This window comes from Lygodium microphyllum, chromosome 13 (genome assembly GCF_053477565.2).
Source record: "Lygodium microphyllum isolate KBCC chromosome 13, Lygodium_microphyllum_v1.1.10, whole genome shotgun sequence".
NCBI lineage: Eukaryota > Viridiplantae > Streptophyta > Polypodiopsida > Schizaeales > Lygodiaceae > Lygodium > Lygodium microphyllum.
The window spans coordinates 30916829-30941415 of NC_141147.1; the positions used below are offsets into that span (position 1 = coordinate 30916829).

Below are 24587 nucleotides of genomic sequence, written 5' to 3' on the forward strand. Positions count from 1 at the left end.
GCAAAGTCTCCGTCAGATGCTGCAATTTGGCCTGCTGACACGATTTCAACTGAAACTCTTTAATAAGTCAGCCACACGCATTGCCAGTGCTAGTAGAAATGCATCATCTGGAATGTCCACCAGCAGAGAACGGACCAAAGCCAGCAGGTCCTCCGCTGCTTGTCGACGCTGCCGACAAAGAGAGGCATGATGGATCCCATACTGCCGAGAAACCCGCTGCACATTAGAGAGCAATCGTTCAAACGAAGCAGTGCCCTGAGAGGAGAAGTCCAATAAGAATCTATCAATCAATTGCTGCATATAGCCCTGAAAGATTGCATGCTTCAAATAAGACGAGTTGAAACGCAAAGGGAGTCTCCAGAAATTGCTTAAAAGGTCCAATGGGTTGTGCGAGCAGCTCAAGCTGCAGAGGGAAATGGTCCGACAAGGCATATTGCTGCAACACTTTCATTTCGAGTATCTCAAGAAGGAAATAATCATTCTGCATGATGTATATGTGGTCTAGCCGCGCCCAATTTTGTTGCATACTGAGCAGAATGGAAGTAAACCCTGTAGAAGACGGGTGCAGCCAGGACCAGAGATCTTGCTTAAGAACAGCAAGAGCCAACTCATGCCACATACGACTTTCCGGCGCGTCCATTACCGAATGCTCCGATGTGGACTGCGAAGAATCAACACACATATTGAAATCCCCCCATCAAGAAGCCCCGTCTGCCAAGTGACAAGGAAGTCTGCAAAGTATACCAAAGCTCCCGGTGAGATAAAGGATCATTCGGAGCATAGAGGCCAAGTAACCATAAGATCTCTCCTTCGAATAAAATTTTAATCACCACAAAGCAGCCATGTACATCATGTTTAATAAGAAGAGGCTGATATTTTTCATGTACAATCATGAGCACACCAGAATAATGCATGGCCTGTGTCCTTACATAGAACAAACGAAAGCCATGGCAATCCACAACTTTTCCGGCTTCACCGTGACTCTTGTGTTCAACAGCACACAAGACATCCCATTGATTCTCATGCAATACAGTCCACATGGCATGTTGCTTGTGGCGAGAACAAATTCCTTGCGCATTCCACATGGCTATTTTCATGTGTATTCAAAAGAAAATCAGGCACGAGGCATAGCTTGCCTCGATTTGACCTTTTCTGCGAGAATGTCCAGGACTCCCTCATCCAAGAAGTCAGCCAACACGGCAAAAGAGTTATGAGGACCAGATTTGGAGGTAGACGGCATATCTGCTGGCTTGGGGATGGAACGGGGATTACAACGATCCCACAGGGTAATGACGTTGCCTCTGGTATCAAAAGCCAGCTTAGGAGGTGGATCCTTTGGACGATTCGAATACACTCTCCTAGTGGGCTGAGGATGGGGGGCAGAGAAAACCATAGCAGGAGCAGAGTGCTCTGAAGGCAACATTTCTTTCCTGCGTATATAAGTACGTATGGAATCTTGTGATGCAGTAGGCACAGTATTCTCCATGCCAGCAACCACCCTGGTGCCTTTTTTTGCGCGTACTTCAACCCAGTCTGTGCCACGGAAATCCAAACCCAAAACGTGTTGTTTACCTTTATCCAGAACTTTAGGTGGGTGAATAGCATCCTGCGACGGAGCATCGCACACCATATCTTCCATGTGCAGCGCAACATGCCCAGCATCTGAAGTGTGTTGCTGCTCTCGGCATTCGGCCATGAAATGCCCCAATTTTCCACAGGAGAAGCAATGTCTTGCAAAATTGCCCCATTTCAAACGAAAGTGTAAAGGATGCATGCCAGAGAAATTGAGACGTAACCACGCAGGCCTTTTCCTAGTAGTGTCCCATAACATACACAACTGGTTACGATTCACGGCCCTTAGACTTGGAGGGACCAGAACAGTGTCCACAGTGGCCATGGCGTCCTTCAACAATGGCCAATAGACAGCCGGACAATTTTCCACTTCAACCCACACAGGGCATTCACGTTGTCGCAGGCGTTGAAATTCTGCCATTGGGCGCCATGGTACAACATGGACCGAACGGCGATCAAAAAACAAAGGTAGTTTAGACAGGAGAGCAGCACGGTGCGTCTCAGATTTCAACAACACCTCAAAAAAACCTCGGGGCCCAACAAAAATCTCTTCAACACATTCCCCTTGTAGCAGACTGTGCAGCCACTGGCGAATACGGGAAAGTTGGGGGATTCTACCAGTGAAGAAGAGTATCACAGCGCGATCATAAAATACTGAAAAGGAGCGCAAGACAGATTTCGGGTCGACAGTGGCTTCCAGAACATCTTCCGGTGCAGAGTCAGAAAAGACTTCCTGAATATGTTGAACATAATCGCCAAGCAGAGTGTTGGCAAACTCCAGCAAATGCTCCCAGTCAACATCCTGAGAGTCCGCAGAATCCGAAGCAACCTGAGCATAGAAATGATCCTGATGATCCATTGTCTCTTCCGAAATATGCTTGGTGGGTTTGCCTGCAGGCTGAAAGTCAGGACCAGGGGGCATCTCTTCAGTGCACGGAACCATATCCTCGGGTTCCTCGGTATCAGAATCCGGACCAAGCGCTGCCATCGTTTGGTCTATAAAATCCAGATCGAGACCAGCCATATTGTATCACTTCATATGCCGGTCAGAGGCCGAGTGAAGATTTCACGGGAGGCAGGAATGCGCAGGCCGCTCTCCCTCTTTCTCAGGCAAAACGGACCTGGCACTGGACTGACGAAGGGGCTTGAGAAGCGCGCGCGCAGAAACAGACCTCCGCTGTGCAGAGAAGGCACGTCCACAGGCTGAGAAGGGCTCGTTTCCTTTGCTGGCTCACGCTGTCGCGCGCTCTGTGTGGCAACCTAGGTGTGACGGGCTGCTTCCCCTTGGTGGCAAAACGGGCAGATCAGGGCGGGCAGCTGTGCAGGACCGAAGGTGCACCAGACGAGGATGATCAATAGGGCGACAGGCCAGCACGATGGTCCCCAGATGTAGGAAGGAAGGACCAGGGCGACAGAACATATGCATGACCAGGCAGAGGGCAACGGAACGTCTAGGCAGAGGGGTGCTCTCTCTCTTTCTCTCTCTCTCTCTCACGCGGGCAGGTCTGAGTGCGAGCTGGTCCGACGGCAGTGTCTGATAGCGGGCAGGTCTGATGACGACTGACGACGGCCGACGACGGGTGCAGGTCTGATGACGGGCGCAGGGCTGACGACGACGGATGACGGGCGCAGGGCTGACGACGAACGACGGGTGTAGGTCTGATGACGAGGGGCGCAGGGCTGACGAGGACGGGCGACGGGCGTAGGTCTGGTGACGACGGGCGCAGGTCTGACGATGACGGACGACGGCCGAAGACGAGCAGGTGTGACGGCGGGCAGGTTAGGCGTGACGGCCGAAGACTGGCAGGCGTGACGGTTGGCGCAGGTCGACCGAACGGCACGCGAAGGCGGCGACATCGCCATCCCGCGTCGTCTCTCTCTTCTCTCTCCACCTCTCTCTCTCTCTCTCGCTCTCTCTCTCTGTCTCTCTCTCTCTCTCTATAGTAGTCTTTTTCGTTAGTAGTCTCTCTCTCTCTCTCTCTCTCTCTCTCTCTCTCTCTCTCTCTCTCTCAGACACACACACACAAAACACTTGGAGGTCTAGTTGTCGAGCCCAACAAGGCATAAATTATAATAATCTGTGGCCATGTGTCCAACTTCTTGTGGCTCGTAGCCAGAGATCCATATGCTCTTCGAGCCTCCTAACACCTTGTTTAGAGTGTCTAGGGCTTGCTGTGCAAAAAAAATCATTGTTCACACTCTCCCTTGCATGTGTCTAGAAAGAAGCCCTCACATGCTACCTATACTCTGATCTAGTCTCCACAGCATGTCTCTGCGTTGGTGGCATGCATCCTCTCAGCCACCCACTTGCATCTTGGGTGCCTTCTCTTTGAAGTATTGCCAATTAGGCTCACACACACACACACACACACACACACACACACAAGGGCCCTCTCTCTTGCTCTTGGCCTCTCCAAAAAAAGAGCTGATCTCCTCCAAGCACTCATTCAAGTCCCTAGCTGCCTCCCCCACTTGGATGTTCATGTGCCCTCTGCTACTGCGTTACAAAGGTCCTATCCCTCGGAATGAGATGCCCAAAAGATTTGCCAATTTGGTCAAGATGGGGCAATAAGTACTCATTGAGGCTAGGAAAATGAGCCATAATAGCTGCGCCAGCCAGGAGCATGGAGTCATCCTTGTCCTAAATTCACTGATCGAAGAAGGCTACTATGGTCCAAACATCTATCGGGCTGGTGGCAAGCTCCATATTAGTGGCACTTTTTTTTTGGCAATTTCACATTGGCCTATGTTTTCCCTTTTTCAATCTGGCTAGGTTCAACCTGATTCTGTTCAACCTAATGATTGGTTGGGCAGTTTCTTGGCATATCACCTATTTATAAGTTGTGTCCATGCTCTGTACCTTAGTTCTCATTTTCACCAATTTACATGTGCAGGTTGGGATCATTCTGCCTTCTCCATTGTGTTCATTGCTGTCCACTCCTGACTTCGTTTTTGTTAGATGCTTGACTTCTAGTCTAATCTCCTCTACTAACCATGCTCACTAAGTCTTACGTGATCTAAATATTAAAATTTCAGTATGACATTGCTATTTTTAACAAAAAATATTGAGAAAACTTTGATGAGAGGTTTAGTATGTAGAGGTCAGCTAGATAGGGGTGGCAACTAGTCCCCTTTGTCTTCCCTTTGGTTGCATAGTCTATGAATCCCATATTAACAGATAGACAGGGTAGCATTTGAGAGACCAGGCTGACCATCCTTTCTTTTTCCTGATATAAGAGACACACACCCAAACGCCCACAAGGGGGGTGCCTCTGCTCCGAATATTAGCCAAGAGAGTGGGCAAGAGCCATGCTGGCATTTTTCCTATGTGCAGATATAATACCTTGCAAGCGGGAAGTATAACACTTCACTGGTTTATCTTTTCTCTTGTGCTGATTTTGATGAATCAGGCCCTTGAAGAAAGATACATAAAAGAAAAGAAAAGTAGAAAGTGCTAGTTAAGGGTAATTCTCCCCTTGAGAGCATGTAGAGGTCTCTAACCATTCCTGTAGCAGGCCCTTACGGCCAACGCTAATCAAAGGCACAAAGGTTAAAAAAGTTGTAAAATCTAACACTAGATTACAAGGTGGATTTACCAATAAAAGTTTCAGGCTGCGGTTGTAAATTGGTTTTCGTCAAGGCAAGCAACTGTGACAAGTGGGAGTGGTATGCTCAGCAAGTTTTTGCCATCTTCTTTAAATTCTTTTTGGTTGCTGCTTCAGCCTGTTTTATGAAAAAAATTTGAGGGGCATCTGTGCATGGCTGTCTAATCCCGTAACATGCAGGTGATCCAAGCATTGATTGACCTTGGAGCATTGACACCTACTGGAGACATGGCTTCTGTGAGTTGTAAAGTTGTCTTCTACATAAAATATTTTAATATCTGAGAGTGGTAGAAAAGCTGAGTAATTGTTGCTGTTTATGTGTGTGTGTGTGTGAAAAATAAAATAATGACTTATGATCAGGTCAGAAGGTCTATTCAATTCTTCTTAAGCAATTTGATGAATCAAAAGCCGGATGAGGCATCAACAATCTCAGCTATTGGGGAGGTGAGCAGAATAGCAGTCATGCATTCAGACTTAAACGTTATGCATGTCTCAGTTGGAAATCTCTTAGAGATGTCATTCACATTTTGCAGGATCTTTTTGCGATAGCTCTAGATCAACCATTTCGTTTTCCTGCAACATTCACCTTTGTTTTGCGTGCATTCTCCACTCTAGAAGGTATGCTGGTCATTCATGGACGTGCTTTTTGTGTTCCAAGCTTTTTGACACTCTTTGCACAGTTCCTTTCTTTAAGTTTTAAGTCAGGCAAAACCTTAATTTTGTTATCAGACATGCTTTTCTGTGTATTGTACTGTGTACATCTCTTGCTTTAGTGAGGCTCAGTCGGAAGTTAGATGAGGAGATTGGGAGTGCTGCCACTGTCACAGTCTGTCAGTCCATCTTGTGTCTCAGATGCCTTCATTACAGGAACATCAGGTGGAGATTAGGGTTTCTAGACCTACCCTGTTCATACTCCACACAGTTAAGTGCATTTCTGATTTTAGCCACGTGGGCAGCATGGCACCATTTCTATCATGGACGGCCGCTTTTGTGTAGGCACAAGACAGGTATAGGCTGTCTCTCACATGCTTCCATATCGCATCATTCCAGCTAGCCATCATTCTCTCTTATCTTCCTCCATCAGATTCTCATCTTCAGCCATTAGTCCAGCATCCTCACTGATGCACCTTTGTATGTGCAGGGGCTAGTTGTATGCAGCCTTGGATCAGTGTTCAGATTATTGTTTTCCTTCGGCTTCTTTTGTGTTTCATTTGCTCTTCTCTTCTTGTCGTCTTCCTTTCCCTTCTGTTGCACACTCTCACATGTTATCATTGCCAAGAAGAGTGATGGAGAGCCTTCAATCTGCAGGGCTTTCTCCCTCATCTGTGGTATTTTACCTCCCTGCAGCCAGGTGACCTGATTTTGGGACCTGAGCAGGTGTCATTTGTTCTCGAACAGCAGGTGTCAGTATTCAGCCTGTTGTCTCCAGCTGCAACAGGTCCTTTTCAGTGAGGGGCACGTCATTGTCATAAAATGCAGAATCCAGTAGGTCTCTCTCTTCAAAATGCAATTTGCAGCAGCTACAGCAATTGTGTTACATGTACAGCAGGTTGCTTTTCATCCCACATGGCCAGTATATTCCCAAGAGCTAGTTGACATCAAAACGCAGTATGAGGCATGTCGCAGGGACCTCCATAAGGACCGTGAGGACAGCCAAAGCAACGACTGAGACTGAGAAGACTGGCATTTCAACTGCTGTGATTGTGAGGGTTATTGCAAAGACCATGATCATGTAAATCATAAGGACCGACATGACCTTTCTTCCATCCACCATTTGTCTTTCCCATTTTTCTTCACTATCCACATTCTCTATTTTTCAGATGACCCTCGTGGCACCATTTCTGAGGTGTTTGTTCTTTCCCATCTCCTGGAAATCAAGTTTCAACAGCTCAACTTGGTCCATTTTCTTATGCAATATCAAGTACATCCTCCACGAATTTTATCTCTATGATTTTGTACCTTCCTTGCTCCCTGTCCCAAAGTGGACCCTCAATTGGGTCTATAGTCAATCCAACAATCTTATGGGATCGGTTCAATTCTCAAGCTGGTTCCTTCCTCTTCATGAGCAGCCATGATCTAATTCTTATCTAGATATGATGCATTTGGAATATCTGTAAGGTTGGACCCAATCATCCCCTCTTTATTGGGTCAAGATCTTTGCCCTTTTTTTTTTGCAAATAAAGTGTGGCTAATTATATTACTTCAGAAAAAACCTTGAATACAAAGAAGTGCTCATGCTCAACAGACTAGTTGGAGCTGATGCAGAGTCACAGATATATCATATGTACAAGCCTCTCAAGGCGGTCTAGGGGGGATGGGGGCAAGAAGCCATGGAGGGGGGGTGTATCGCCATCTGGGGCTGCCTGCCTGCATCACGAAAAACAGGTCTTGGCCGCCCCAAGTGCGCATAAAATGACAACAGAGCTCTTGACGAGCCCTGGACCTGCCATGCACGTGGTCCCATCGGCTGCGGAGGGAGTGGATGATGGAGGTCCAAAGCTCTGCTAAGGTCGCCTGTACTGAAAGTGATGTTGGATGATGATCGCCCATGCCACCTTGGCTTGAGAGTCCCTGGAACTGTCTGACCCGGCCCAGAGGAAATTCCACACTAGGTGGCGAAGCTGAGCAGCACAGAACGAGGAGAAGCACCAACACGAGGCGATGTACCAAGCCATCGCTAGGAGGACCTGGTTGATCACCAGGGCTTCGCCCGCAAGGGAGAGGTGAGCAGTATTCCAATAGGTCAACTTCCTTCGAATAGAGTCGAGGATTGGGAGAAATTGCTGGGCAGGGGTGATGTCAAGTCCCACCTGGAACCCTAGGTAGTGGAGAGCCTGCCCTCTGCACACCCATCTAAATCCCAAGTGGACGCTCCACTCCGTATTGGAGCCCGGGTTTGTAAGGAAACCAACTTACTTCCGCGAGTTGATTTTCGCTCCTGCTGTAGTACAGAACACCTCGAGAGCTAATCTCGCCCTCTCCAGCATTACCTCATCATCCTCTATGTAAAGTGCTGTATCATCTGCATACTCTGAGTCTAAGAGCTCCGTCTCCTCTCTCACTGGAAGTCGGAGGCCACGTAACCCACTCACACGCGATTTGAGGAAGTGGACATTACCTCTGCAAAGAGTAGGAACAGATACGGGGCCAGTGGGCAGCCTTGCTGTATTGATCTCTCTAGCCGAAACTCCTCCCCTCTCTTGCCACCTATGAGAACCTTGTTGGTAGCCGATCTGTAGAGTGTGGAGACCCCATGGATCCATACCTGGGGGAAGCCCAACCTCTCCATGGTGCCCTCCAAGAAGTCCCAGTCCACCCTATTATAGGCTTTCTCAAATTCCAGGAGTAGTACCGCCAATCCCTGACCACTATGCTGGGCCCACTTTGTCGCCTCAAAGAAGGTAAAGACATAGTCTAGGATGCTTCTATCCTGGACAAAGCCTGTCTGTGTGTCATGAATGATGTTTGGAAGCACGGGGCAGAGTCGCCTACCAATCATCTTTGCCAGTGCCTTATAGGCAACTGGCAACAGGGTGATCGATCTCCACTGGGATAGCTCCAGCCGGGGTCTCTCCCTTTGGGGAGGAGACTGATAAGACCTGTCGATAAACTCCCTCGCATCCGACCTGAACTGAAAATCTCTTGGAAGGCCAGTAGTAAGGGGTCATTCACTACCTCCCAGAAGGTGGTGAAGAAGGCCTTAGAGAGGACATCCTCTCCTAGACATTTCTGCCCGCCGTCCTGTGTGTGGAAAGGCTCCTCTAATTCCTTCTCTATAAAGGGGGTTAGGAGGGAGTGTCCCATCTCCTCTGTGACGAGGGATGGGATGTGATCCCAGACCTGTTGTTTGCAACACTGTCCTCTGGCTGAGGTTGTCTCTTTCTGGAAAAGGCATCTGTAGTAGACAGTGGAAATCTCCATCACCTCGTCTAGGCTAGAGCGAATCCTCCCGTTCTGATCCCGAAGGCTGCGTATCTGCTCTCCTGAGGTGCAGGGCTGGTGTGCCTGAAAGAACTCCCTGCACATCGTGTCCCCGTTCCACGCCCAAAAGGTTGATGAGGTGCGGAATGAGAACTCCGAGCGCGTGTCCTCTAGGCTGGTAATGGCTGCTTATGCGCGCACCTCCTGTGCGTGGAGGATAGGATCCCCTGGTGTCTCCTGTAATAATCTCTGTGTGGCTGCTAGGTCCCCCTAGAGTGCTCTCTCCTCCTCCTTGCACTGCTGCCTGGCCTGTAGGGCTGCCTCCTGGCAGATATTGCTCGACTCGGCTAGGACCTCTGCAACCTCCTCTGCGATTTGATCCTTGCTGCTCCACTCCCTAGTCCAAATCTGCTCAATTTGTCTCTTCACCTCCTCTATCCTGTAGATCATCTGCAGGCTTCTCTTCAAGCGTGGAAGCTCAGTCGGTTAGGCAATCAAAGTGCATCAGTTATGGGAGAGAGGGGAGTAGATGATGTAGCTTCTGCAGCAACAGGGCCATCAAAGAGGTGTAGAGCTACAAGCATGTGGCAAATAAAGACATAGGCCCGTGCCCAAATGTACCTGCAGACGTGAAGGCTTCTCTTCAATCGTGGAAGCTCAGTTGGTTAGGCAATCAAAGTGCATCAGTTATAGGGGAGAGGGGAGTAGATGATGTAGCTTCTGCAGCAACAGGGCCATCAAAGAGGAGTAGAGCTACATTGGAGTCAAATGCAGCTTCAGTGGGAGGGGCTGGGGCGCACATGACTCCATTGGTAGGGTCCACTAGTAGTGGAAGTGGAGTTGGTACAGGTACAGTGGTAGAGCCGGCAAAAGGGTCACTTCAGAAGGCAAGCATTCAGGCAAGCTTGCAAAAGCAAGCTATTCAAGAGGCCACTAGGGAGCTCACTCACTGCTTTATACAGTGTGCTATACCTTTTTATGTATTGCGAACACCATGATGGAGATCAGCCATGAGGGCCGTTAGCCGTATTGGATGCGAGTGGGAAGGTTCATCGCACACGAGAACTGAAAAATGAGAAGATGCGTATACCGGCTCAGTTAGAACCATTGAAGGCCACTTGGGTAACGTATGGATGTACTGTGTTATGTGATGGGTGGACAGATGTACGTAAACGCAATGTCTATAACATTCTAGTGTCCTCATGCAAGGGGACAATGTTCTTGAGAGCCATTGATGCTTCAGCTCTTGGTATAATGATCACAGGCTCGTACATCTATGGGCATATACACATAACCATTGAGGAGATAGGGCCAAAAAATGTGGTGCAGGTGATTACAGATAATGGTTCCAATCGTGTTTCCATGGGGCAAATGTTGAGGCTGCCTATCCCAAGATTAGATGGACTCCGTGTGCATCACACTCTCTTGATTTATTGATGGAGGACTTGCAAAAATTGAATTGGGTAGACACTATTCTTACTATTGCAAAGTCCATGGTGAACTTTGTCACCAAGAGGCCTAAAGTGTTGAGCATCTATTGTGCACACAGTGACCTTGAGTTGCTGAAGCCATCTAGCACACGCTTTGCGTATATGTTTATAGTTGTTGAGTGGATTGTGCGAGTGCACCAGGGCTTGATGCACACAGTTGTGTCCAGAGAGTGGTTAACCATGCCTGAGCATCAAGATACACACTATAGGGCTTTTGCACGACAGGCCATGGATGAGACATGGTTCTTGGAGGCTGAAGCTTTTGTGAAGTCCATCAAGCCTATCTACTCCGTTTTATGCATCACTGAGATGGAGGGGAGTACCATGCGATTGCTGTATGAGTACATGGATAAGATCGGAGAGGCTTTTGAGAGCAATTCCTATCTTTCTTGCTCAAAATAAGTTCCTTTTAAAGTTTTAACTTTTTCCATTGTGGTATTAACTTATTTTGAGTCTAGAAGACACTAATTGTGTGCGTATTTGTGATTGTAATTTGTTATAAACTTATACATGTGTCAATGTAGGATCGAGAAGCTTCAATGTGTGTGGAACACGCGATGGGATTGGTTTCATAAACCAATCCATGCTGTTGCACACGTATTGCATCCTCTATGGCATGATGAGATGCAATACGAGAATGAGGAGCTAGAGCATCTCTCATTGTCTCCTCCACCATTTGCCTTCTTCTTTCTCTTAGTGCGGCCTTTTTTTTTGCGGAGGTGTCTGTGTGTTGTTGCTCTTCAGACCTCACAGCAGAAGGAGGTGGCGGGACAAGGTCCTCTTCATGTGGGCCTATTTTAAAGTTCACATCCACCTCCCTTTCCAAGGCCACACAACGCCTACGACAGCACACAATGAAGAGATCGTGGCACTCTACAAAGGTCTACAAGCTCAAATGGAGAAACTCACTAAATCCATATAAGAGCTAGAGGGGCTAAGACCAAGGCCACACAACGCCTACGGCAGCACACAATGAAGAGATTGTGGCACTCTACAAAGGTCTACAAGCTCAAATGGCGAAACTCACTAAATCCATATAAGAGCCGGAGGGGCTAAGGGAAGAAAGAGCTCGCAGGTGTGAAACAGATATGAGAGACTAACCCAAGAGGCTACCTTGGCACATGAAGAGCATCAACAACTAAGTGAAAAAATGGAAGACCAAGAGCGAAGGCTTATAATGCTAGTCCAGAGGTAGAGGGGCATAGTTACTTGGAGTTTCGGAAACGGCGAAACGGAAATGGTGGGGAAACGGTAGAAATGGAGTTTCGTCTTCAGGAAGAAACGGGAAAACGGGGAAACGGGGATACAAGGAAATATGTAACCCCGATTTAATATATAATATAGATAATAGATGACAATAAGCTACACTTGTCACTTGATCGACAAATACTTGACATACATGATTAACATACAATTGATTATTGATATTGAAATTTGATACTATCATACTAGGTCGGAGATCCTAAATCCTAACTTCTATAACCTGTTACCTATAGCCTGCACCAATTTTAAAATCGAAAGATACATCAAGATTCATATAGCATACTTAAACTTTGAATTGGCAAGTGCCAAGCACACTCTAAAGATATTCATTGATCACACTTTAAATATTAGATCATTACAATTTACATATAACATGATAATAGATATACATGAATCACAAAAACACCTAGAGGCTGGATCATATTCATGAATCATGAAAAAAAGATACAAGAGCATAAAAGATAAGTTGATAACTAATGATCCATAAAATACCACGGTCCATTGAGTCCTCAGTCAATGACCATAAACATAAATGATAAGACACTGTCACGCAAGAGAGCATCTGTCTGAACTCTGAAGAGTCAAGACTCAAGTCTCATCAGTGATCACCCTCCTCGGCATCTGCATCACTACCACTAGCACTGCCAGATGCACTGATAGAAGCAATATCTGACTCAGAGTGGTCATGAGCACTACTAAATGAGGGCGAGGGTACATTTAATGAACTGCTGGCACCCATGCTTGTCGACCTTGACCTCCATGATGAAGCTCATGTGTGGTGCATTGGAGCTGACATCTCCTCATATAGCATGGTATAAATGTCTAGCTCCTCTCTGGGAATGTCTGGAATGTCCTTCATTTTCTCAATGTCAATCTTGTCAACATTCACCTGGCAAGGCTCAGGAGATGAAGATGTGTGCTCGAGGAGGCGAAGATTACAATGACAGTACACAAGTCTCTCAAGTTGTGCTGTAGTCAAACGGTTTCTCTTCTTTGTGTGGAAGAGGGCCCAAGTGCTCTAGTTTCTTTCACAAGGACCTAAGCTGTAGTCTTGTGAAAGAACTCGAATGGCAAGACGTTCTGCCAATCACATGACAAAAACAAGAAAAAAATATTATAATTGATTCTTGTATCATGATTCATGTTTGTCCTGAAGCTTGAAAGTTGAGTCTAGACTATGGTTTATGGGTTAGCCTACTTACCAAGGTAGGTGCGGATGTCCCATATTTATCCCACCAAGACACAGGCTGTAACTATGGCTCGAAGCTCTGCTGTAGGGCGACCAAAACAGAGACTCCTATTTCGAAAGAGGAGAAGATCATCCTCTAGCCTTCTCATCATCTGCACATCTCCTCCTATCCACTTTGAGAAGTACTCCTCAATGCCATCCTCCACTCCTACCATGGGCATTGATGGCGTACTCCCAGTAGGTGTGTGACCTGCCTGGGAGAAGCTTTCCTACCCGATGGGCTTGGGTGGGGGTGAGCTTGTGTTGTGTAAAAGTAGGATGTCTATCCATCCCGCAAGAGCCGGCTGCAACTTTAGCCGAACAATCAACTTCCTAGAACCATGTGCCCCACTATAGTGGAGACTATTCACATTCCAAGATGCAAGGTGTAAGCTCATGGAGAAACTTGTGATTGACCGAACATGCATTTGTTCAGTGTAGAAGCTGCTAATGAGGAGGAAAAACTATGGGGCATGCAAGTACGCTTTGCGGTAGGCCTGAACGGCGAACTCTAGTCCCCCATGGTGACCCTCAGGGAAGACCATAGGGGTGATAGATACTCCAGGTGGTACTACCAATGCATCTATTAGCCATGCTGAGAGTCGTGACTCTGTACACTGGTAGAAATGGACCGCCTGTGCTAGGGGCCACTCGATCATATCCCTCGGAGCTCTCCACTGTGGAGGGGCTCGAAAGATAATGCTCAAGTGTAGGACCTCGGCACCAGCCCACCAGTTAATGTCCATCATGCAACCAGGCCACTACTGTGCAAACAGTACTAGTCCTTCCATCCACTGGGAGATGTGGTCCGCCACCTAACTCTTCACCTCCTCCTCTATTTGTGTCGTCGTCCAATCCCCTAAGTGAGAGGACTGAAGGAAAAAAGCGTAGTTTGGTCCATCCGGTGGTGTTAGTAGATCGATCTTGCCCCTCGACTTACAAACCACGAAGATCGCAACCTCTAGAGGTAGTGGGAACTCTCCGCGCTCCGCAACTCTCAGGTAGGACCACGGGCCAATGCGGAAGAACTCCTGTGGTAATAGTTGCGCATGTCTCGAGAAAGTGTGATGGGCGGTAGGGGCAAATGAGCTGGTGGTTGTGTGGGAGTGGGAAGACTACTGGTGCGAGGAGGATGTAGGTGTATGTGGCTCATCACCTCCTGTGGGAGGAGTGGGGGTGGGTCTGGGGGGAATCACCTGAATCGGGTGCGGATTAGGGGGGGGTGCTTGGCAGGGGAGGTGGTGGAAGGGAAGAGGATTGAGGGATGGGGGGGGTCAGAGGTATGTGGTGGGTTGGTGGTCCTGGGAGGGGGGGGGGGAGGGGGCTGTGGGCCAAGGTCAATGGGGGGTCCATGGGAGTAGGGGAGGGTTTGATGCGGGGGTTGTGGGATCTCAGGTGAGGTAGTCTATGGCGCGGGTGGTGGATGTGGGGGACTGCGGTCCTGGTGGGTGGGGCAGGCAAGGGGGATTGCGGAGTGCTTTGTCGAGGGTGCATTGCTCGCCCTCCTGCTCCCTGTTGTTGAGGCTGCATCTGAGGAGCTGACTGCGGCCCCCCTTGCCGTCTCCCTCTCTGTCGTCTTTGGACCGGTGGAAAGCCGTTAGTATCCATATGCGGGCCTATCGGCGGAGCCACCTTGGCTCCAAAACACGTGCAATATATTGCATGATGCCCAAAGTCGTGGCAATGTAGACACTGCCCTGGTTGCCCAGTCACAATGACCTGCTACCTAAAGGAGCGATCTCTTGCCTTGATCTCCAAGAACTTTGATATACTCTTTGTGTCTTTCACGGCGACTCGTACCTTTGGGACTCTTGCAGCTATCACCGCATTTGCGAAGGAGGCAGGAAGAACTGTGCCGAAGAGCCGCCGTCCAAAGTCCTCCACTAATCGATGGTACTCTACCGCTAGTCCGAGGAAAAGTAAGGTGATTGGATGTCTGAGAAATCTGATATGGAGCACAAATGTCTCCACTGTGAAGCTGCTATACCAGGGAACCATGTAAATGACCCCCTTCGTGAAGGCATAGGGTGCACTCTCCACTAACTCACAAGCTACGTCCGCAGAGGTGAGTCGAACCATGAAGATCCCTTGGCTCATGAGGACTGCCTGTGCAATCTGTGTTGTGCCAATGCGCAACGTGGAGGGAGCCAATCCTGCAGCTAAGCCCTCGTTGGGGAGTGTCCAACGACCTGACCAAAGATCGCTGTTTCTTTCAACTCCAAATCTGTGGCACAAACGGTTAAGAGCTGTTCCTTAGAGAGGATGATGCGCAAGTTGTTTGACTGGGGGGCACTCGCAGAATGCGCCGGTGTCTGACCAGAGGTTTCCATTGCGCATCCCTGTTGAGATTCTACCTATCATGCTGTTGTGCTATCAGAGGGGGGTAGTTGGTGCAAGGGGAGGGAGCAACTGGAGGGGGAGGGGGGGGGGGAGGAGTTGTTTTCCAATCAGGTGGTGTGTTTGCATGGCCGGGCCTCAAGGCGGGGTAGCACGGGGGGTGACGATGGGGGGGGATGGCAGAGTCTTGCTTGGCGGGGGGAGGGGGGGTCTGGCATAGGTCCTTGCCTGGGGCGGGGGGGGGGGGGGGGAGGCTGGTAGGGCGGGTTGGCCACTGGGCTATAGGCAGGGCGACGGGCAAGGTAGGTGTCACTAGGCGGGGGCGATGGGCTGCATGTGGGGCCACAGGCAGGGGGAGGGGGGGACCAGAGGCGATGGCGACAGGCAGGGTTGGGCGTGAGGAAACAGTCGGCGGGCGGGGTAGTAGGTGACGCGACGGGCAAGAGTTTTTTTGGTAGATCTTTGCCTATAGGATTACCCTTGAGATGAAGCTACAACAGCTCTCTATTGGAGATTCTTAGGCCATGAAGGATCACATTGTGAAATGGAGCAGATCCAAGATGAGCTTGCATCTCTTGGTAAGGAGGTTGCCTCAAATGACATTGTCGTGACTCTATGACCCTAAAGTACGATGTGTTTTACACTAGTCCTCTAAGCTCTTGTGTAGGACACCATCACCTGGGAGCAATTAGTCCCTATGGTACTTGACTCGGGTGAGCGATATTAGGAGACAAGGTTAAGAGGAGCAAGATCCAATCAGCTTCACTTTTGCATCTGAAACATTAGGGAAGGTATAAAAGAAGAAGAAGAAAGTGAAGAAAATCATATTGGGGTCTTCTTTTGGCTCTAATTTTAACAAAGAGGACAAGCACAAAGGATATTTAGACTGTCCACATTGTGGGAAGACCTTGCATTTGAGGACAATTATCAGAAGTACCTTCATCTTTGTTATGGTATGAAGGATGGATCAAAGCAGCCTATCACTTCATCCACATTTGCTCCAACTGGTTCCTTCACATCAATGAAGTGGAGGACTCTCCTTAGCTTTATTGTCTTTAGAGAGGCCCTGGCTCATGGAAAGTGGTGCTTTGAGCCACATGACTTACATGTGTGATTGACTCTAGGATCTCTGTTTCTAGGAGGGTATTGTCACCGTAGGTGACTCTCATGAGTGCCTATTAGTGATGTTTGCACCATGTTGATTTTACCTGCCGACTATCCATCTTTGAGTTACATTGTGGATGTCCTCCATGTTCCAAATTTGGGCTTCCATCTCCTCTTAGTCTATGGTCTTGCCTAGCTTGGTGCATGATTTATCTGCAACTCAACAAGCCATCTTTATAGAGGATGCTACCTTCTTTTGACATGTTGTTAGAGGTGTGTGGGCTTTATTGGCTCAATTCCCTTCTTTTTTGTAGGGTCCTCCTTGACATCTCCCCATTGCCACACTTGTCAAACTACCTTATTTTACGTAGGTTTCTACGTGTCCCCCAACCTCCCTTTGGTGGTTTCCTTGGACTCCTCATTGTATTTAGGGGTGGTACTAATATCAGTGATATCGTTGTGGATTTCTATTAGGTTCTAAGAGGGGTTCCTAGGATCATAAGAAGCTTCTTCACGGATGCACATCTTCGAAGGGCCTTCTATCACAAGGACGTTTTATGCTTTGCTTAGCATTTGATTAAAAGTTAATCAAATGTGCAAATGTGACTTGCAATGCTTAGGACGTTTGCCTATCGGTTGATTATCCGAACAGGGTACCATTTCTTCTAAACAAGGAACCATTTTCTCTTCATTGTCAGTGAAACCAGCCTTTCTCCTTGGATAGGGTGGTAAATAACCCGATTTAGCACTAATTACAATAAGCATAAAATTCACATAAACTGAAAATGCACAGTTTACCACTTTAATCTTGGACATTTGACACCTTGTTGGCCTCAAAATTGACACTGCTTTGCGGTATTTCTTTATCTTATATTGCAAATGGAAGGAGTATAACTGAGATCCTTTGATCTCCTCCACTAATCAAAGTGCCTCTTGCTGTCGAAATCAACCAACAAGGCTCCAAACCAAATTGTCCCTTGGTTTGCTTGGGGATTGGCCTTTACCCTGCTCATTGAAAGACAAATTCAGCCCTAAATCTGATTTTGACTGATTGGTCTCTTGAATCTTCTTGAAATTCCTCAATTTCAAGCATTGGAATTCAAGTCCTAGGCCCTCAATTTTGACCATGCATCCTGAGGTGGCTGTCAAAACCTTGATTTTTGCTATATATTAGGGTTTACAGCAGAGATTGATTAAAATCTCTTTCTCTGATGGCTCAAACTACTAGAAAATGTTGAGATAACTTGAGAGATGGCTAAGGGATGAGAGACAATGCTATGGAGAGAAAAAATTTAGAGTTTCATCATGAGAAACATTAAAAAGCTATTATTGCCCTGCTCAAACAACCATGGAAGCTGTCACCTATAGCTTAGGACCACCAGAAAGACTGTTGTCCCTTCCTATATGCTGTCATCTAGACTAGAAGGACCTTGGGTTGCTGTCACCTATTCTGGAGCGCTCCAAACTGTTGTCACATGCTGTAGGACTGATCCATGGTGGTTGGAAATCACATCAACAGCCTCTCCTTGCTCTCTAACAGCCTTCTCTCTCACAATGGCTAGAATAGACTTCCACCGGCCCCTAAAAACGTTTTTTCCAATTGCATGGGCAATTTTTGTCAAGTGGCAGCCTTCTAATCCCATTTTCCAACATTATCCAGCTTTTTAAATTAATTTTCAAAATATTAATTCTAAAAATTGATTTAATAATTATTCTAGACCTTAAAAATTTAATTTCACCAGCTAATAATTAAATTGGCTAGGCCAATTTGTCTTCCAAGTATTTGTGAGTACTTATTAGTCCTTAGATCGCCAAAATTAATTAATGTGTAGCTCTTATGTCTCCACCGACGTTAGTGGCCAATAAATTGGTCTAGGCCCAAATCTGACACGGAGTACCACCTGGTACCTATCAAGCATAACTTATTACAACGTTTTCCTTTGACACCCACTGCATCCTTGGGGTCCTTGGCCTATTACCATGAAATAATTGCCATGTGCATCACATGTGCTAAACAACCTTGCACATTTGATTATCTTAATCAAATGTTATTGGCAAGATTAGAGCATCTCAAAATTTCACGTCCCCATGACAGTCAACCACAAGATCCGGAGCAAGGGTAGCCTTCGTTTGATCTAGGAACATAGTGTCAGGGCCATCCATATGTGCTGATTTCCTCTCTCTATATCAGCTTGCAGAATTAAGTCTGTGTCAGTCTACAGAGTCAACCTTGCATGGAGGGAAACATGGACAGGGCTACTGCCTATGTACGCAAGTGCAGGGTGCAGCAATGACTGTGTCTTTGTGTGTGTGTGTGTTTACTAGGGACGGGGGCAGATGGTGTGTGGTTTGAAGAAGATATATAGACTGCACACAATAGCTTACAGTAGTGCTGCAGAGGTCAGGGAAAGCGCACCCCGTAGGCTAGACAGAAGAATGCGGGCACAGTTACTCATTTTCCCTTTCTCTGGTGATCCTATTCCTGCAACATGCAGGAACAAAGTAGCATGCATGGCAAGATAAAACACCAGAGGTGCAGCAGGGAGGGCGATGCCTTTCTGTCTCACTGTCTGCATCTCTCTGACAACCTGCAGAAACAGGGTAGCAACGAGCAGAACAGCAGGCGTGAATGTTGTAGGTCTGCAGGTCTGCGTGCAGGTGGCTGGGCATTCCGCAGGGTATTCTTCTCATCTCTCTCTCTCTCTCTAGTGATGAGATGTTCAGAGATATTGCATTAGATGAAGTGGGATTAGCTAGATCAGCCCAAGATAGAGAGAGAACAGAATATGGAACACACCTACTGGCACTGGGAAGTGCACATGGTTTGGCCATCCTTAACGGGCTACCACAGTGGCCAAGATCTAATGGCTTCACATGTTGGAATAACAAGAAAGGGTCAAGCACAGTGGACTATTTGATTGGATCACCCAACTTGCTACCTGACATAAAAAGTTTTGAAATCTCAGACAGACCAATTGGATTAGTAGCAGACCATGCTATTCTAGCTTTCACAATGCAATATGGGCATATACACGAAGCACATTCACACATACCAAAATTACCACGCTATGATTTTGTGGAAGCGACCTCACACATATACAACACTACTGTGCGAGATGCATTGAGGGAGCTAGACACACAGGCCTCTCTGGATGAGTTTATAGGAGAGTTGGCCAAGATAATACACACTTCAGCAGCATATGCTTTCCCACACACTACACCGTCAGATAAACCTCCACGAGGTAATGCTCCATAGAATGGCCGGTATGATGATGAGTGCAGAGAGACACGAGCACGTTTTCAGCGAGACATGGCACTTGGCATATGTACACATAAGCATGCTCGAACACTCTTTAGACGGTTGGTACGCAAAAAGAAGCGGGAATACCTAAGCAGACTAGAAACAGAAATGTATTCCATGTTCTTGGGGCAGGACAGCAAGAGAGCATGGAAAAAGATGCATGAGAACCAGCCACCCCTACAAATTACTAGACCGGATGATTGGCATGGATATGCTTGCACACTCTATGATATTCCTAGCCAAGAGCCTATGCCACTCCCCTCAACCTCAAGACCAGCAAATTGCAGATTTTTCACAGAAAAAAAAGTGAGGAATGCCATATGGAAACTGAAAAATGGAAGAGCCCAAGACCATGAGGGTTTAGTGGCTGAACACTTCACGCATGCCTGTGATATTCTGGCACCAACGCTGGCTCACATCTTTAATAGGGCAGTTTGTGAGGGATTTCCAACCTGTTGGTCAGACCATATTATTGTGCCACTCTTTAAGAGTGGAGACCCCGCGCTACCTAGTAACTACCGAACTATCATGATTGGACACATGCTGGCCAAGATATATGGCTCTATCGTGGAACAAGCATTGAGTGAATGGGCCGAGATGCATGGCCTGAGGTCAAAAGGCCAAGCTGGCTTCAGGAGGGGATATACAACTCTAGACCATATCTTTACGTTGAGGGCAATCATCGAAGAAGGCAAGGCATTCAAGAAAAAGATCTATTGCTGTTTTGTGGACTTTCGCAAGGCCTTTGACACAGTGCCATGTGCTAGACTCATGAGAAGAATGCAAAACATTGATGTGCCCGTAGAGATACAGTGGAGTATCTATGCCCTGTATGAGACAGTGACAGGCAGAGTACGAACACCTGAGGGCATCTCAAATACAGTCAATAGCACCATTGGGGTGAAACAAGGCTGTCCACTTTCACCGACACTTTTTGGGCTGTATATAGATGAAATTTCAGAATATGTGGATAGGACTGGTGGGGCCGGAGCCAGCCTAGCTGGAGTGCTGATACCATTACTGCTTTATGCCGATGATATTGTACTTATATCTGACTCACCTGAGGGACTAAATAGACACTTGGATGCATTATCAGCATTTTGCAGAGATAGAGATCTTAAGGTGAACCTTGGGAAAACTAAAGTTATGGTATTTAACACTTCACCTGCTTGGGTGACAAGAGCTGAGCACCAGTTTACTTTTGATGGAGAGCCAGTGGAGATGGTTAGGCAGTATGTTTATTTGGGGATCACATTGAAAGGACCACAGTTCTTTTGGAGAGAGACATCAGAGGCTCGTTTGGCAAAAGCATATGCAGCCTTAGGTGCATTGGAGAGGCAATGTGCTCACATACAATTTCATGAGCCATGCACCAAACTGTGGCTTTTTGACACCCTGGTTACACCCACACTCCTATATGGGGCAGCTATTTGGGGTCCGAGTCTCTTTCACACGAGGAGACAGCCTTTGGGGGACCAGGATGGACCAGAGAAGGAATACTATGACGGATGGGAGCATATGGAAAGACCACTGGTCATGATGATCTCACGCATGATACGAGCGAAGAGCTCGACCCCACATGAGATTATCAGAGCTGAGTTGGGAGCATCACCCATGGTGGCTAAGGCCTTGGTCTAGGCAGTGACTTTCATACATAGACTATGGGAGCTCCCCCAAGATAGACACCCACGGCTAGCCCTGGCGTCTTCTAGACAACTAGCAGCAGACGGTGACTGACACTGTTGGTATGCTCAGATGAGTACATGGATGAGTCTACATGGGCTGCAGATTGACAGACTACCCCTCTTCGACTATAGCCTGGATTGCCCTACACTTGACCTTAGCCGATCAGAGCTAAACCATGTGATCAGAGTAGACATATTGAAGTTAGATACGGAGAAGACCTGGATCCGACCCCCCTCCCCCCATGGCACGAGGATGGCACACTACCAGACCCACTTCCTTCAGGTATCTGAGGATGGTTTCATCACCCGACCCAATTACATGGACACAGCTGCCTCATGGACTACGCACAGTTATTGGTCAGATCCGCACCTCATCCCACCACCTGAGGATTGAGACAGGCAGATGGAAGGGTATACAGACAGAAGAACGCATATGCCCACTATGCGACAGAGAGCTAGAGACAGAGGAACACTACATCTGCCGATGCACTGTATATTATGACATATGAGGTAGATACCACTGTCTGTTTCAAAAGGGTTTTGGACCCCTGAGACGAATCATGCAGTTTGAGGATCAGAGATGCTTGGGATTTTTCCTCTTGGAGCTCCAGAGGCGCAGAGCAACAATTCTACGGAGTAGGAGGCCCCCAGAGCTCGGCTCACATAAACAGAGAGCAGTCACTGACTTTTTCATTGATACACGACAGAGTATGGCAGATACCACTACTAGTGCCACACAGCCTACAGGAGTACATCATCATTGGACCTCATCCTCTATAGGTGTCCCTTTGGATAGAGCAATGGCACTTAGCCAGTCTAGGCGCCCACGTCCACCCGGACGAAGGCCTAGACATCCACACCACAGACAAATTAAAGCCATCATTGAGCGCCACAGGAGACAGATGCCGAGACTCCTCAGCCATGTCTTCATCTCTGCTTGCCCATTTGGTATGTTCCTGGAGACTGGTCCTCCGGAAGGCTCAGTGGCATCCAGCGGAGGATTGCTTAGCTACTAATTCTTTTCAATTGGAATTGCTGGCAGTCTCGTGGTTACTTTCATGGGAAGGTAAACACGAGCTTCGACCAAAATTCAACTGCATGGCACGTTTGGGCTTAACTTCAGTCGCGGATGCCACCCTTGCCAGTCGCAATGTGTTCATATCGTTTCGTATAGCCAGGAGGCTTTTCAGGATCCCTCATGAATACAAGCCTAGTGTATGGGTTATCTACCTTTGAGGAGAGTCTCTCTAAGCCCCCGTATCTTTAGAAGAAATACACCCATGTATTCCATGACTCTCAATAGCAGCCCAGAACCATACCTGAACAGACAATAAATGTGCCCCAAAAGGTGGGCTCATCCCTTTCGTACAGTAGCGTGTTGCAAAAAGCCATCCATGCCTCAAAGTTGTCCCAAATTCTTTGGCGCCATTTAGGTTGGGCTTCATAGCCTTTGAACTTTCTAGGCTCTTCTGTGACCTAATCCTCCCCGTACCGAGCAGACTCTCTTCTCCATAGTGTGGGTTTTCTTGCCCTTTCATCCAACCACTGCTTTCCTAGCCTCTTTGTGACCTGGATAGCTCCTTTAACCACTGGAGGGGGTTGTGCTCAATTTAGGGCAGCAAGGTTGGAGAAGTCAAATTCAAACGGTGTGCCCCCCTTCTCCCAATGATTTAGTTCCACTGCCCAATTGATTGGCAGTTGTTCCTCAGTTTGCGGCATCTGTACTTCGGGGATGTCTCGTGGCCTGGCATTGAATTTTCTCCTTGTGAGACTAGCCAGCTCTTTGTGTTTTCTTCTAGCCTCAATGATTCTTTCTGTAGTGGCCGGATCTTCTTCTTGGCCTTCTGCTTCTATTAATGGAGGCAAGGATGGGCTTTGTTCCGCAGCCTGCCCTTCGGGGTCATCGAGCGGTTCCCAATCTGGGCCTTTCTCCTTTGGTGGTTTTGCTATCGTGCCACTACACGGGCTCAATGTGAAAAACTTTGGAGTGCATCATCATCCGACTTTCTTATTGATCAAGAGAGTCAATGACATTTGAGTCATTAGTGCTAGTGTGAGTGGCATGAATGGTCCAAAAAGACTAGATTTTTGGACAATTTTAGCCTATTTTAGATATGTTGGATATTATTTATTGTAAATATCCAAAAAAGCTAGGAAAACTTCTAGATTAGGGTGGCGTGAAAAAAGCAAGTTGCTTTTTCAGCCAATTTTGGATTTTTCATAAAAAAGAAAGATGGGTGAAATCGCTCGCGTCACGATGGCAATTGGCAGCCCGAAAACAACACTGTGAACTGGAAGAGGAAGAAGAAGTGATCTAGGAGATCCCTGAGCAGGTATCCTGCAGTTTTATCCCCCTTTCAAAGCCAACGGAGCCATCAGATTTGGGTTCCGAGCAGTAGAGAGGAGGCTGTTATTTTAATCCACGTTTTTTGTCTACGAGGGAGCTCCAGGAAATCTAATGCCTGGAGATTGCTTCTGAGTAGTGCCAAACAAAGGATTCTAGGTTCTATCAATACATATTGATTCGATTCATTGTGCTTTGTTTTTGTCGAAAAGCCGTATCCACCAAGGATCAGAGGTAGAAGGAAGTAGAGATAGGAGATGAAAGAGAAGAAAAAGAATAGACAAGAGGTAAACACAACAAAGACAAAGCACAATGAATCAAATCAATATGTATTGATAGAACCTGGAATCCTTTGTCTGACACTACTCAGAAGCAATCTCCAAGCATTAGATCTCCTAGAGCTTCCTCGTAGACCAAAAACGTAGATCAAAATAACAGCCTCCTCTCTACTGCTCGGAACCCAAATCTGATGGCTTCGAAAGGGGGGTAAAACCCCAGGATACCTCATCAGGGATCTCCCAGATCACTTCTTCTTCTTCTTCTTCCAGTTCAAAGTGTTATTTTTTTGCTGTCAACTGCCATCGCGACGCGCGCAATTTTGCCTATCTTTCTTTTTTATGAAAAATCCAAAATTGACTGAAAAAGCAACTTGCTTTTAGCATGCCACCCTAATCTAGAAGTTTTCTTAGCTAATATCAAATATATCTAAAATAGGCTAAAATTGTCCAAAAATCTAG

General features: G+C 47.2%; 1 protein-coding gene across 2 annotated transcripts in view; it reads left to right on the forward strand.

Annotated features, from left to right (window-relative positions):
• The window catches only part of LOC148026468 (Protein kinase superfamily protein), a 155987-nt gene that overhangs the window by 73969 nt on the left and 57431 nt on the right, over nucleotides 1-24587 (forward strand). For both annotated transcript variants that reach the window (XM_087690905.1, XM_087690906.1), the window contains exons 11-13: nucleotides 5358-5414; nucleotides 5538-5621; nucleotides 5711-5795. In XM_087690905.1, coding sequence (XP_087547031.1) covers nucleotides 5358-5414; nucleotides 5538-5621; nucleotides 5711-5795 — 226 coding nt within the window. The remainder of the gene's footprint in view (nucleotides 1-5357; nucleotides 5415-5537; nucleotides 5622-5710; nucleotides 5796-24587) is intronic.